This window comes from Cucurbita pepo, chromosome LG19 (genome assembly GCF_002806865.2).
Source record: "Cucurbita pepo subsp. pepo cultivar mu-cu-16 chromosome LG19, ASM280686v2, whole genome shotgun sequence".
Lineage (NCBI taxonomy): Eukaryota > Viridiplantae > Streptophyta > Magnoliopsida > Cucurbitales > Cucurbitaceae > Cucurbita > Cucurbita pepo.
In genome coordinates this window covers 2,133,183-2,147,745 of record NC_036656.1, presented here as the reverse complement: position 1 = coordinate 2,147,745, position 14,563 = coordinate 2,133,183, and the positions used below count along the sequence as shown (strand labels likewise).

At 36.6% G+C, this 14,563-nt stretch overlaps 2 protein-coding genes across 2 annotated transcripts; both read left to right on the top strand.

Moving 5' to 3' along the window:
* Positions 1-1,246: 1,246 nt before the first annotated feature.
* LOC111781173 lies at positions 1,247-7,635 on the top strand. The gene is made up of 3 exons (XM_023661628.1): positions 1,247-1,429; positions 2,740-2,933; positions 7,341-7,635. The coding sequence occupies exons 2-3, from the start codon at positions 2,811-2,813 to the stop codon at positions 7,386-7,388; spliced, it is 171 nt and encodes a 56-aa protein (XP_023517396.1). The 5' UTR covers positions 1,247-1,429; positions 2,740-2,810; the 3' UTR covers positions 7,389-7,635.
* A 3,357-nt stretch (positions 7,636-10,992) lies between these two features.
* LOC111781621 (peroxidase 51-like) lies at positions 10,993-12,866 on the top strand. The gene is made up of 4 exons (XM_023662311.1): positions 10,993-11,220; positions 11,302-11,502; positions 11,573-11,738; positions 12,457-12,866. The coding sequence occupies exons 1-4, from the start codon at positions 10,993-10,995 to the stop codon at positions 12,864-12,866; spliced, it is 1,005 nt and encodes a 334-aa protein (XP_023518079.1).
* Positions 12,867-14,563: the final 1,697 nt, after the last annotated feature.

Here is a 14,563-nt window from a genome sequence, read left to right as displayed (position 1 = left end):
TAAATGATATGACAAAATGATATGATACGAAGGAAGATACTAGCGGGGTTGTATTATTTGATAATGAAAATGGAAAAATGTTGGGACCTCATGCATTATTGTGTGCTCATGCATCGGGGGATACCCCTTCCTTTCACGATAGTACGGACGCGTACGCTACGAGACAAGAAAACGATCATTATGTTTATCATAATACTATCGTGACAGTCGCTATTCCTAATAGGTGTCCGGCATCAACAGTTACCAGAAAATGCTCACCCGATAAGAAAGGGACACAGGAGGTGTGCGAACTGACTGGTGGGTCCATACCCGCATGTGTGAACTGTGTGTAGGAAAATTAAGTACCCATTCAAGTTGCCCATTTAGAATAGCTCTCATAGGAGAATAGACTATTATGATAGGTCCCATTCATGAAATTGTATGTGTTTTCATTGACCCCATTGACGCCCGATAGCGGAGGTCAATTACTGAGTATTTCTTAAAATACTTAAGTCATGTGCTACCCCTAAAAGGCAAGGCTCCCATATATGGCTGACAGTGACATCACAACCATGAGACCGTAACACATGCTTAGGATAGTTTCCTAATTTGAATTTAGTAGACTATAAGTTAATATAGGTTGGTTGCATTTCCATTTAGTAACATATAAGTTAGTGTAGGACATTTTACTTTATGTTATTTTTCTTCTTATTTCAATTTGATTAATTTATTAAAGTTCTTTGACGAGACATGCCAGACCAAAATCACATTTTATTATAATGTTTTAAATGAAATATATCGACATTAAATGTTTATGATATGTATACCAAAGCTGTAAAAAATTAAATTTAGAATTGTTACACGGATGGATAAAACTAATATTTAAAGGTTTGATTTTTACATATAAAAAGATTAAATAATTATTAGTAGCTAAATTATATTAACATATTACTAACTAAAATTCAAAATTCAAAAATTAAAATATTAATTTCGCAGGATGGATTATATTAATAAAAATATCCTTTAATTTTTAATTTTTTTTAAAAAATAAATAATTTTAGATATATTCTTTAAATATAAAATAAATATTTTTGAACGGATACTAATAAATTTTTTTTAAAAATTTAAATATATATTTGACATATTATTAAAAATTTAATAATAATATTTAAAAAAAGTAATGATTTTCATTCAAGTGTATGAATATTTTATTAAAAAAAAAAAACTATTTTTTAACCTAAAAATGAAGAAAGAAAGAAAAAAAAAAAAAAAAAAAATNATTCCTGAACCTACCCATCTTCCTCCCATTCTCACGTTCTTCAACCCGTCTCCTTCTTCACGCCATCTCCTCCTCCGTTTCAGCAGCTCAGTGTCGCCGCCGCCGCCTTTCTCCGGTTCAATACTTCCAACCATATTTTTTCCAGCAGTGCCGTCACAGCTCCCTCTAGCGGTATGCAGTGATTTTCTACTCTCTCGTTGTTACAGTATTTTCCCAAATCTCCATCTTTGTCTTTCTTCTCACTTGAAAAAAATGCAAATTAGAACTTGTGAATGAAATAATGAAAGGACGAAGGAGTTATTTTAATTTTCTTAGTTAATAGCAACCAAAGAGAAAAGAAAGAAAGAAAGAAAAAAAATCTTGCGGCAAATTGGGACTTCTCCGACTGCCGTTTGCTACCGTCGGCCATTTAAATTATTGCATATGTCCTTCAATTGAGGCTTGGTGTTCTGTATATATCTCTATTCTCTGCAGAAATTGCATTGTTTCTATTCTTCAAAAAAAAATTTAAAGCACCGCCCACCATGAATTTTCCAGAATCTCCCTTCCTTATTTATCTAGAACCAGTTGAAGTGAAGTAATCTATTGTATTCCAATTTTTCCTAACAAGCAAAAGGTCAGATATTAGGATCAAAATAGTTTAGCCAAATTTCTTTTGAAAACTTAGACCTCCATAGCTGGTTGTTCTGGGTCCTTCTTGCAAAGCGCACACCACAGTTCAATGGATACCCTTTTTTTTCCAGTTGTTATTAACATTAGAGGCTTCTTTATCTAATTCTTTTGTAATCCCTAGGTTGTAGGAGTTGGTCTGTCTGACAAAACAACCTTAACTATGATGATATTTCTAGATTATAATTGGGAAGATGCGGCGGTATGCAGTGCCGTCACAGCTCCCTTTAGTGTTTAGTCTAAACTGTACTTAGGATTCAGTTTTGAATTGTTCGTTGAAATCTCCCTTAGAATGTCACTTTTGGAATTGGCATTAACAAGAGTGACGGCATGTCCCTTAGAAACCACTTTTGCATTGCATCATTATTTTTGTGAGGTGAATTGGCTTTGACAAGATAGTAGATGTCTGAAAGCTTTCTAATCTATACCAGCCATTTGCAACGTTCAAATCTGAGATATCATCACTATAAATAACACGTCTGAGATCAGGGGAATAATTCAAATGAGTAATTATTCCTACATTGTAGGTATTTAGTAATTCATTTTTAATATAGAATGTAGGCAATAGATTTTTGTGTTTAAAATTTATACTTTTTGGGTGAAAAACCATGTTGTGGCTTTATCTTCCATTATACTGATTAGAACTATCTTAGTCAGCAATTATAAGATGAATAACTTTCAGGCTCGTATACATGAATTAAGTTATTCTTCTTCTGTTCAAAATTATTCATGGCGTGTTTTGTCTTCTCTTCTCAGAATTTCTGGATTCATTTTAAAAATGATTCATGATATGTTTTGTCTTCTCTTTTCAGAATGACTGGATTCATTTCTAGGACTCAGATTCAGAACTTGTTAGAGTTTTAAAAAAAATTGATTGAAAACTATGCCGCACCGAACACGACCTATGACTGCGCTCCTTGTGTTTACTGGTCTCAATGTGGTGCTGGTATCAACCATCACACCCGTCTATGATTTTGTATGCTTTCATCCATATTGGGAAAGAAGGGTACTTTCAATTATCACTTACTCAAGTTATTTGCATGATATCTACATAGCATCTTTCTTAGGTTCATCATGCCGTTTTTTTATGTACATGGATACTAGTTTATTATACTTGTGGTAAATATGTATTGTTCTCTGTGTTTGGTGTCAATTCACATTGTCATTGTTTCTCTGTCTGGCTTTAATGTTGTGATTGAATGTCTGAACCAGGATATTTGTAAGGTTTCACTAGAGAAGGTAAAGTTGCAGTTGGCTGAGGGATTGTTAGCTTCTAGTTGTGAGAACTATAGAGTCTGGACTATGTACTGGGAGAAGATAGAGGGGGGAATAATTTTGAGGAAACTCGAAGAGCAATTGTGCTCACAGAGTGCTGATGTTCTTGAGTGATTGACTTCGTATTCTATTTTATGATCCATCCACTTGAATTATCAATTAGTATTAGAGTAACAATTACGGGAGTCTACTTGGATTATCAATTAACTATATGTCTTTACAAAGTTATTGCTAGATTGGTTTCCAACATATTGAAGAAAGTTCTCCCCTCCGCAATCCACAAAACACTAATTGGTTTCTAACCTCTCACATGTCTCCCCTTTCTCTCTCATCACCCTCTTACCTCTCCCCTCCCAACTTTCCTTTCCTCATCCCATTAGCCATGTTTTGCAGCTTTGAATGGAATCGTAGTCACATTGCTATGTTACGAGCTGGTATCTCCATCCCACTTCCTTCAAGATTGAAAGGAAAACATTTTCCATAAGAGATGATCCCAGGGTACCAAAGTCATTTTCAGCCAAAGCTTCTAGTTCTGCTCCATGCTTGTTTTGCTAGACTTTGCAATCTCCCCTTGACACACAAGGTTTTCAATGGAACAAGAATAGAGGAGACTTTCATTTGGGTGAAAAAGATATCAAACAAAAAGGGTCACTATGATGAAATAGCCAAGCTTGGAACAGATGGACGAGGATAAAAAACGATGGCGAAGTCTCATTTCTAGCATTAACTCCTTCACCAACAACAACCCACAAATAGTAAATGGGGTATCATCCAAAAAAAGGCATTAAAGAGGAATAAATAAGAACCCACCAACCACATTAACCAAGCGACACAAGTTTTACTGATTCACTACCTAGCACCTATTCTCTGCTATCAATGTGCAAAGGGAACATTTCCATGACAATTGGCATGACATCATGAGAGCCCTTAAACAAAATCTCTCAGCTTTCGCATTGGTTAGCCCCCTACAACCTGACAAAGGTCTAACTCGTGTCGTTCCAACAACCAATGAGGAGGACCTCAATATACGATCGCACAGAGTAGTTGGGAGTCCTATTACATTTAAGGTCAATTTCAATTCACCAAACCAAGGTTTATTGCGTGTAGTGATTGTGGACTTGTTCAAGGATATTGAGTAGATAGTTGATGTATTAGACTAACCCCTATCTTATAGATCTTGCATTCCCATTTGTGTTACAATTGATTTGGTAAGCTACATGCCCAATGCACGGAGAATTGACATCCCTATCTCCTAATGCATCTTCTTGCCATTTTTTTGTTCTCGTCATTTTGATAGTGATATGCTTTGTATCTTTTATAAAAAGTAAATAAATAAATTGTAAGAAAAAATTCTTGCGAATATAGTATATTGATAACCCAAGAATAAGGATGTCATTTTACTTTTCTTCTATGGACTCAGTAAACGACATTGTTCAACTAGGAAATAGCCCATGTTATTGTTTCTGTACCTTGCCTGCCCCCTTAACATTGGAGTTGCAACAATGATGTATAAGTTATCATAACCATACACTAGAAGATGTCATGATTCCTTTTGACCTTTGTCTGATCGAAGTCCTCATTTAAGCCTGTACGGCATGGCTTGACTATACTCTTAATGGAAGTGTGACATGATGGATGTGCCACCAACAATAAATGCTTTATACTGCTGCATATGGCCGCACAGTTGCTAGCATTACAATTATAGGAAGAAACATCCATATCTAGAGTGGCTTAGGGAGTTTTAGACAATGATAATTCTTGATTAAAATCATGTCCACTAGGGATCTAACTTGGAACATTTGATTTTACATTTTGCATTTTTTTTTTACCTTGAGGGAAAGATTAAAGTTTGGATTGCAGGGTTGGAAAGGAGTTACAAAATTAGTGGTTTGAAAGCAAGGATGCACTGTATGGTGTCGATTTACTTCATTTCTTTCGGGCATCAACGAAAGGCTCACTTGAAGAAATAAATTAATAAATTATATATAATGTGTGTATTCGTAGACGATAACCTAATGCTAATACCTAATAGTAGTAGTCGTACCAACAAAATATTTTAAAAAGAAATAAGAGAGTTGGAGGGCGGACCAAAGTATCAAAGAAGATAACATTTCCCTACATGGTTAAATTGAACAATACTAAAGAGACATAGTTGTGCACATTGAGTTATTATTTACAAAAAAATTTATGTGAAAGGAGTTCTGTTTTTTGAAATTGTCATTTGTGAGAATTGATTGACCCCGGTCCCTAAGGTGATATGTGTGCGAGAAGAATGGGAAAGGGGGACTTACTGGTAATGAGAAAGCGCTGTATTAGTGGGGCTCAAAATATTTTAGTTATTTGAGTGGCATCGTCTTGGTTAAAGGATGGAAAGTTAGGTTGCGGAGTCTCACAACCATACTATGAAGAGAGTAGGTTGTGACCCTCACGTAGAGTCAAGTAAGGCGGTGACCCTCAAGAGGCGTCCATCCGGCCACGCGAGGGCGAATATTGAAGAATGTCATGATGCGACTGAGGAGGACAGTGCATCATCCAACACACCATGTAACTTGTGCATTGAAGAGAAAACAAGGCATAAGCAAGATAGGGGCAATGAATAGACAAGAGTGTCACAGATAGGCTTGTTGAAGGGTCGGGTAGCGCCTCAGGCCTTAACGTCAAAAGTCGGGGTTTCGAAGGAGTTTAGACGTGCGGTTCTGAAGTCAATTTCGTCCATATGAGATATGAAGCTCACCAAATTGGACACCGTCGGATGCTCCACGTCACTGTATGTCCGTTCCCCAAAACCATGTCTACACCCGCCAGTTTGGAAATGCCTCAAAATGTACCTTAGGCGGAGACATGGTGTTAGCTCTCCACCACCTCTAGGCCTTATGGCCTAAGCGAGCTATCTTGTGGCACATACGTGTGTTATAGTGAGGACAAGCGTTGCAAGACGAGTGCCTCGTATGACTTCCTTTGAAATGGGTCTTTCAAAGACAGTACCGGGTGGCACGAGTGTGCTGGTATTGCACCCTAGCCCAAGTATCGGAGGTTGGATTATGCACCATCTACCCGGTATGGAGTTCATAAACGACATGACATGGGCATAGAAAGACCAATGCCTCGACTGAACCCAGATGGATAGATGTTCGAGATGTCCTGATAATATGAACACATTGGCCCATTCTTGATGGCATGACCGAGCGAGTTGCAATGACCAACGACACCCCATGACTTGGGATGGTGTCAAGACATATGGGCCATGTTAATTGGGAACCAAGATGATGTTGGATGTGACATTATATTGAGAGACCTTGGCCCGAGTAGAGGCAAGGTCAAGCTGAATGACTTGGCCTAGTGTAGAGGCAAGTCGGTTGTGTCCCAGACTATTGAACATACACGCGCAGGCGACATGTGTGGCTGAACAAGCTTGGATTCCGCACTAGTGATGTCCGGTTGGGGAAGACAAACCTTGCCTAAGGTTCGACGAAGCCACAAAGCCCGACGAAAAATGAATATGGGGCTTCAGTTCCTCTTAAGGCTGGTTGTGAGCGTGTCAAGATCACGATGTCGCTCAGTTGAAAAAGTAAACATTATGTACATTATGTACGTTTAGGCTTTTTTGGTGGAGTGTTGGATGAGATGGGACGTTCTCTGATCTCCTTGGGCCTGCACTTAATTGCTATCTGAAAAACAAGTACTCATCAAGAACATGCTAAAAAGAAAACAAGAACAAATTAGCTGTGCAAACACGAAATAAATAAACTGTTCTGAAAACAGTTGTCAACACAACTTCTTTAGTTCTTGATCTTCTTTTTTTTTTTTTTTTTCCAACTGTCCTGTATCTTCCATCATTCCTGAGTGGAGAACTTTTTCTGCCCTTAACTCCTTCAGCCTTGAGAGATCTTATCAATGAGATGTTGTTTTGTATCTTATATCTATACCTACCAGTTATGTTAGTAAGTAGCCTAGCTTTGCTGGTATTTTGTATTGCACTTGTCCACCCACTTGCTTGTACAGCAAGTCTGATTTTTTTGCTTGGCATCCCAAACCTGTTAATAACATGGACATTTACTATTTCCAGAACAAAACTTCCCACAAAGATCTTTCTCTGTTATATATTTTTGTAACAGATGTTCTCATATTCTTGCTGCAGAGAGAACATCGCCGGGAGCAACGCGAAGCTGCTATAGGGAAAAGCTAGCAGACAGAATCTTATCAGCAATGCATTAGGACTGTACATTTCATCTAGGTTCCCCATACTCCGATCTTTTTATGTGGGATTTTCTCTTATCATTTCTATCATTCAAGAAATAAAGATAAAGAAAATGGGATAAGAAAGCCCTTTGCTTGCTAACTGCAGGATTTATTGTTTGTTAACACTTGAACTGGACCGTGGTTCATGATTGATATGTCATAATCAATATGCCTTCTTTTTGTGATTTTGTTGATATCTGCTTTGCTTGATCAGTTTGCTCTGCCAACGATACAGACATGCTAACTGAGTCTCTATGTTCTTTCTTGCACATAGTATTGGAAAAATAGGTCTGAGAATGATGTTCTTACTGTCTATGCTCACTATCTTACAAATTCAATTTTTTCAATGTATCAATTGTACCATTCAAGTTTTGATGTAGGTGGGGACAAAAATAGTTGTTTTCGAGATGGATGCATATTTCACTTTGGTAGTTTTAACTTCTTACGTTTTGAAGGTGGGCATTTACATCTTTGTAATTCAAATGCGAAATATACTCTGTTTTTTTGTGCATAGAGAGCTTGATCAACCTTTTCTTTTTGAACTAGATTTAAAGTTATGAACTATGCTCTGTCTTATTAACTTATAGAACATCAATGTACCAGTTCTCTGGATCATAGAGGGGGTCTTTGCTTGGCTCTTTCTATGCTTGGCTCTTTCTATGCAAGACGACTAAGATCAAATGGTTAAGAACAAGCATCTTCCTCTCAATAGTGCTTTAGCTATAGTTCATTAACACAATAGTGCTTTAGCTATAGTTCATTAATAGTGTTTTGTAATATGGCTATGGCTAGAGTTCATAAATGGCATGTTTGCTAGAAGCCATAGCCATATTACAAAAATGTGATTTTGTTTTGGTTGATTTTTCATTGGTCAAAGTTCTCTTAGACAATGCATAATAGGAATGATTTTAGTGTCATTAGATTCATCTCAGTGAATAGAATGAGATTGCAAAAGATATCGAAGGCAATAGAAGGTTCGTCCAGTGAGGTCTTGTTAGAATCTAGGTGTGTTTTTTGAACCCCGATAACTTCCTTCCATCATATCTCACTGAATATTAGATGAGAAGTGATGAAATTTGTACCAACATGATCATAGAGCAGAGATCTACAATATTGGTGAAGAAATCAAGCTCAAAATCATGAGAACCGGCGGTTGAACAAGTTGCCGGAGAAGAGAGTCCCTCAAATCTTGTTCAGCGAGATATAGGTGACGATGACATGATCGATTCAATTGAACCAAACAATTGGTTTGGTTGAATGAGTTTTTTTACCATTAATTGGCAAAGGAAAATTTTGTTCAATTGGCAAACGTGAATCTCGCCTAAGATCTGACGAAGTCACAAATTAGGGTGAAAAATGGAAATATGGCTTGAGTTCTCCTTAAGATTTTCATGAAGCGTGTCAAAGTCATGATGTGGCACGGTTGAAGAAGTATAACCATAACACTTGGGCAGGCATGAGGGTCGCCCCTCCAAAATTATGATGACATTATGTGGCCTATAAAGAGTCACTAACGAATCTATTTTAGTAGATCAGTATCATTTATTTGTTGCATAATGTTCTACTAAGTAATTTAAATCAGTTTAAGGTTGAACGTTTCATATACCCTAAGAACCACACAATGTATAGATGATGTTATGGTGTAGGGTCAACATTTCAATGTGGATATAGAATAGGTCAAAACTCATGTTATTGAGAGCTAAAGGGTGCAATACCTTACCAAAGCTCGTCTAGAGCTACATAACTTAGAGTCCCAAAAAGTTGACGACCTAGTCACATGGTAACTAATTGATTTTTTTATTTATTTTTCAGATTGATTGTGTGATGCAACCGTTGATAATGAGAGTGTTGTAAAGTTGTGCTGCTATAGGGGACGACTAGATTTAAGTTGTACAGTCTTTCATGTCTTTTGGATTTTTATTTGACTATTGTGATATCTTTTTTTGTAAACTAACTCCCGCAAAATCGTTTTTAATTGATAATTTTATGAAACTTGTGTGTATTTCGTATTAATATTGTATTCCTCTGTGTCCTCCTTTAAATTAAAATGATTTTTATTATCGAGTCATTTTAACCTTGTACATCGGTATATAAAGGTCCTTAGATCGAGTCTATTGAAAAGTAAGTCATTACATATTAGTACCAGAGGTTTAGGTTGATAAGCCGTATAGACTTCTCTAGATAGAGTCATGGGGATTCTCTATAGCTTCACTCAAGGAAACGCTTTGCCACGACTAGGCATGAAAATAAATGTATAAAGCAGCGAGTTAGTGTCACTTAGTGCCTATGTTCATAACTGATGCATGTTTGTGCAACATAGATTTTTGTTGCACCATGAGAAAGGAAGGACTCTAATAGAGCCTGATCTCGCTCATGATTCCCTTTGAAAGAAAGAGAGAAGCACCAAGAGATTACGTGTTAGAGTAAGTGGTTTCGTTAGCATCTAACATGATAGCAATCCTACAATCTCTAATTCAGGCCGTTGGAACAAATCAAGAAAGTCTGAGATGTAGTTGATGGAGTTCTTAGGTCTTTCACGATAGAATGCCGATGGGTGATGGTGAGGTGTCAATGGTCGTTTCATGGAAAATGGCAAAATCTAGTGGTCAATGTCAACGAATAACGACAGTTGTTAGTGATAGTTTCCTTTGACGCAATCAATAATGGTTAGGTAGCAGCAATTGCAAGTGACTATTAGTGGTGGGTGACTACCACGAGAAAATGAAAATAGTAGGAGGGTATTTTGGTCATTTTCTTTATTATAAAAATTTAGGAAGAATTCTGAATGAGTACTAAAAAACGCTATTCTTAAAATTTGGATTCAAATATTTCAGTTTCAATAACTTATTTCTCACATTCATTTTTTAATAAGTCATTCTAAGTGGTTGCCAAACACTACAAATATTAAAATTAAATACACGTGAAAAGGCAATCCAATCCAACGGCATCCTAAATATAATTCAAGATAGGTATATAATAAAAATTAATGAAGTCAAGAATAAAATAAAGTCAAAATGATTAGGTCAAAACCATCTTAATGATAGTGATTATCATTATCATGTTAATTGCTAGCCACGTCGGATTTAAAAACATTATTTCAATTTAGTTAATTATTGATAAATCACTGTCATTAAACTAATAATCTCTAAGAAATATTATGACTTTTTAAAATATATATATAAATTTTGAGAGAGAAGTATGAGTGAAAAATCTAAATTAGTTTAATTATATTAAAATATAACTAGTTGCTAATTAAAAGGGATTAATATTTTGCACGATATTATCAAGCCATTGGTTGACTTTGGCGTATTGAAAGTCAAACCCTTTGAATTATTTAATATAAGAACACTAAATTTGTTTTGCTCACTCAATTTGAACATTAATTATTATAATTAATTAGATTACTATATGATTGGAGTTTGAGTTTCTATAAAATTCAATATTTAAAATAAAAACCCACCTGATTGGTATATATATATATGTGTTTTCTTTCTTCGAATTGGAATAAACACGGAGAAACAGAGGAGGCATTTTCAAAACAAAGCGAGAAAATGGGAAGAAATAGTTTGAGAACCTTTGTTATGGTTGTGGTTATTGTTTTGACATCGTTGTTCGCCGTTGTTCCGACGTCTATGGCCCAGCTTCGGCAAGATTTTTACGCTGATGTTTGTCCTAACGTTGAGAGCATAGTTCGAAATGCTGTCACGAAGAAGTTCCGACAAACGTTTGTTACTGTTCCCGCCACCCTACGCCTCTTCTTTCACGACTGTTTTGTTCAAGTAATTGAATTTATTCTCTAACTGTCTAAGTTAGCTGGTAATTAATTCTATGAACTGAAAAACTTGATTTGGTTGATGTAGGGATGTGATGCGTCAGTAATGATTGGTTCGGACGGAGGTAATACAGTGGAGAAGGATCATCCTGATAACCTTTCATTAGCAGGAGATGGATTTGATACGGTGATTAAAGCGAAAGCTGCTGTGGACGCTGTGCCAGAATGTAGAAATAAAGTGTCGTGTGCCGATATTCTCGTGATGGCTACTCGAGATGTGATTTCATTGGTTTGTACTCTTAACGATTCTGATATTATTGATAAATAAAGATGAATTGGGTTTAACTATTGGATTACAGGCTCGAGGACCATCATATGCAGTGGAGCTAGGGAGAAAGGATGGGCTTGTTTCAAGGGCTTCAGATGTGGAAGGCAAATTGCCAAAGCCAAGCTTTAATCTCAATCAGCTCAATGCCATGTTTGCTGCCAATGGCCTTTCCCAGACTGACATGATTGCTCTCTCTGGTATCCATTTCCTTCCCTAATCATTATTATTCCATTTCAATTCTAAACCGAGTTCGGCCCATCAAGTTGAGAGTGACTAATTAAGGGAATGATCGTACGTTTAACATCTCCATTAATATGAGGTCTTTTGAGAAAACCATTAGTACGAGAGTTTATGCTCAAAGTAAACAATATCATATCATTGTGGAAGGTCTCTGATTCCTAACATAGGATCAAAGTCATGCTCTTAACTTAATTATGTCAATAGAATTCTCAAATGTCGAACAAAGAAGATGGGTCCCTCGAAAGTGTAGTCAAAAGTGACTCAAGCGTCGAACAAAGAGTCTACTTTTTTTTTTTAGGGCTCCAGAGAAAGTAGTCGAGCCTCAATTAAGGGGAGGTTGTTCGATGGTTCTTTAGACCTCAGGGGAGGCTCTATGGTGTACTTTGTTCGAGGGGAGGTGTAACGACCTAAGTCCACCGCTAGCTAGCAGATATTATTCTGTTTGGGCTTTTCCTTTTGGGGTTCCCCTCAAGTTTTTAAAACGAGTTTGCTAAGGGAAGGTTTCCACACCTGAATATCATATGAGGATTATCCTATATTGACTAATTTAGAGAATAATCATGAGTTTATAAGTAAAAAATATATCTCTACTGGTACGAGGCGTTTTGTTTATGTTCAAAGTGGACAATATTACGAGAGATTCGTAATTTCTAACCGAAAGTTACTACGATGCAGCTGCGCACACGGTCGGATTCTCCCACTGCAGCAAATTGGCAAACAGAATATACAATTTCAGCCGTACAAATCCAGTGGATCCAACGCTGAACCCAACCTACGCAAGCAGGCTTCAAGAGATGTGCCCAAGAGACGTGGATCCAAGGATAGCCATAAACATGGACCCAAACACACCCACAAGGTTCGACAATATGTACTTCAAGAATCTGCAGCAAGGAATGGGCCTCTTCACTTCCGACCAGGTGCTCTTCAGTGACACAAGGTCTAGACCCACTGTCAAGGTTTGGGCTCATAGTGGACAAACCTTCTACACTGCCTTCGTTACTGCCATGACCAAGTTGGGTCGTGTCGGTGTCAAGACCGGATCCGATGGCAACATTCGCACTGACTGCGGTGCTTTCAACCCTTGAAGCAAACTTGATTATCAACGCACTTTGCAATTCTATTGTTATCAAGATTGATTGGAATAAAAGGAAGTTCAAAAGAGAGAGAGAGAGATAGATGGGCATTTTTACAAATGCTTCCAATGATTTCATGTTTCTAATTTCATTCGATTCGATTTGATTGATTTTCATTCTTTGATCAACGGTACCGTGTCGTGTTGAACGATTTGTGTACTTTTGTAAAACAATATCAACTTTGAAGGTGTCTATTTTTCAAATATTTTGAATTCTATAATTTTAATTCTTAATTGGGATAAGTTAACTTCAATGTCAAACATGACATACTATTCATTTTTCGAGCACGGTTGGATCATAATATTTTTTTTACTTACCGTTCATGCGCCACTAGATGGGCTCGTATAATATACCTCATAAACCTGACTGCGGGCTAGCGTACGCTCACGCTACTAAAAACCAACAAAAAGAAAGGAGCACGTATCATATCATGGTGTATGCTTTAGTATAAAACATACTTCAGAAGTATCCCATGCTCATGACATGCAACATGCATGAGGTCCCGCATTTTAAATCATGCTACATGGTTATGATATAAAGATGTGACACTTGAGTAAAAGGAAGGTACATCGATGAGCCAAAATCACATCCAAATGAAAGAGATCCTGAGTATATATTGACTAAGAAAGACTTAAAAGAACTAAAAGTTACAGATGCACATTCCTTGTCAGTGGCTCAATCATAAGAACTCCAAAATTAAGTATGTTTTGCTTTAAGCAATTCTATATTAAGTACTTTCTGAAAAATTTCCTAGGATGTATGTGAGTGAAGATAAAACATACTAAACGAACTCGTGTTAGTTTGTTGGGATAGTATTCGCTCTTAGAAACAACAAGTAACATGACCATGTTGTGAAGGATGGCGAAAAATGTCAGAGCCATCAAGTGCGGAAATAGAATTTTGAATCATGATCCAAATCCTGGATTTGGTTTGTTAGAATATCATACTTTCGTACTTTTCATGAAACAACTTTCTTACGAGACAGTGTGGATGACATATCAATCATACTTATCATACATGACCTAAAAATAAAAAATTGAAAGAAACATACAGTTGTCCAAGATCATTTAGATTGAGAAAGTGAGAGTTAGACTCCAATATAAAAGGGAGGTCCTTGGCTTACTGAGTCACAACAATGGCTTTGTTTCATCTCACTTCCATGGTTCGGAGTCAATCGGCCCTAGCACAACTTCTCAGCTGATCTGACTTGGGCTTGATGTGTTCAGACTCTTTCCTATAACTTTTGTACTCTTTGGGAGTCGTATTGGACACTTTTGAAGGCATTTAAGGTTAGTATGGCATGCAATTAGATGAGTTAATTTTTACAGAAGAATTCTAAATTAGGATTGTGTGACTCCTTAGGTAAACTTAGATTTCAATGAACAACTTTAAGCTCCATTCTTAGAGTGTATGTCCGACCAAGATATGCACTTTACATCTAATTCTACCTCAACTAGAAAGTAGAGACCATGACCATGATATTTTATGAAAGGATAGGTTCCATCATGATTGCATATGAATGTATTTTTCAACCCCAATCGTGGGGCTATTTACGGAGTATTTTTAAATACTCAAGCTTTTTTTTTTTTTTTTTTTTTTTTTTTTTTTTTTTTTTTTTTTTTTTTTTTTTTTTTTTTTTTTTTTTTTTT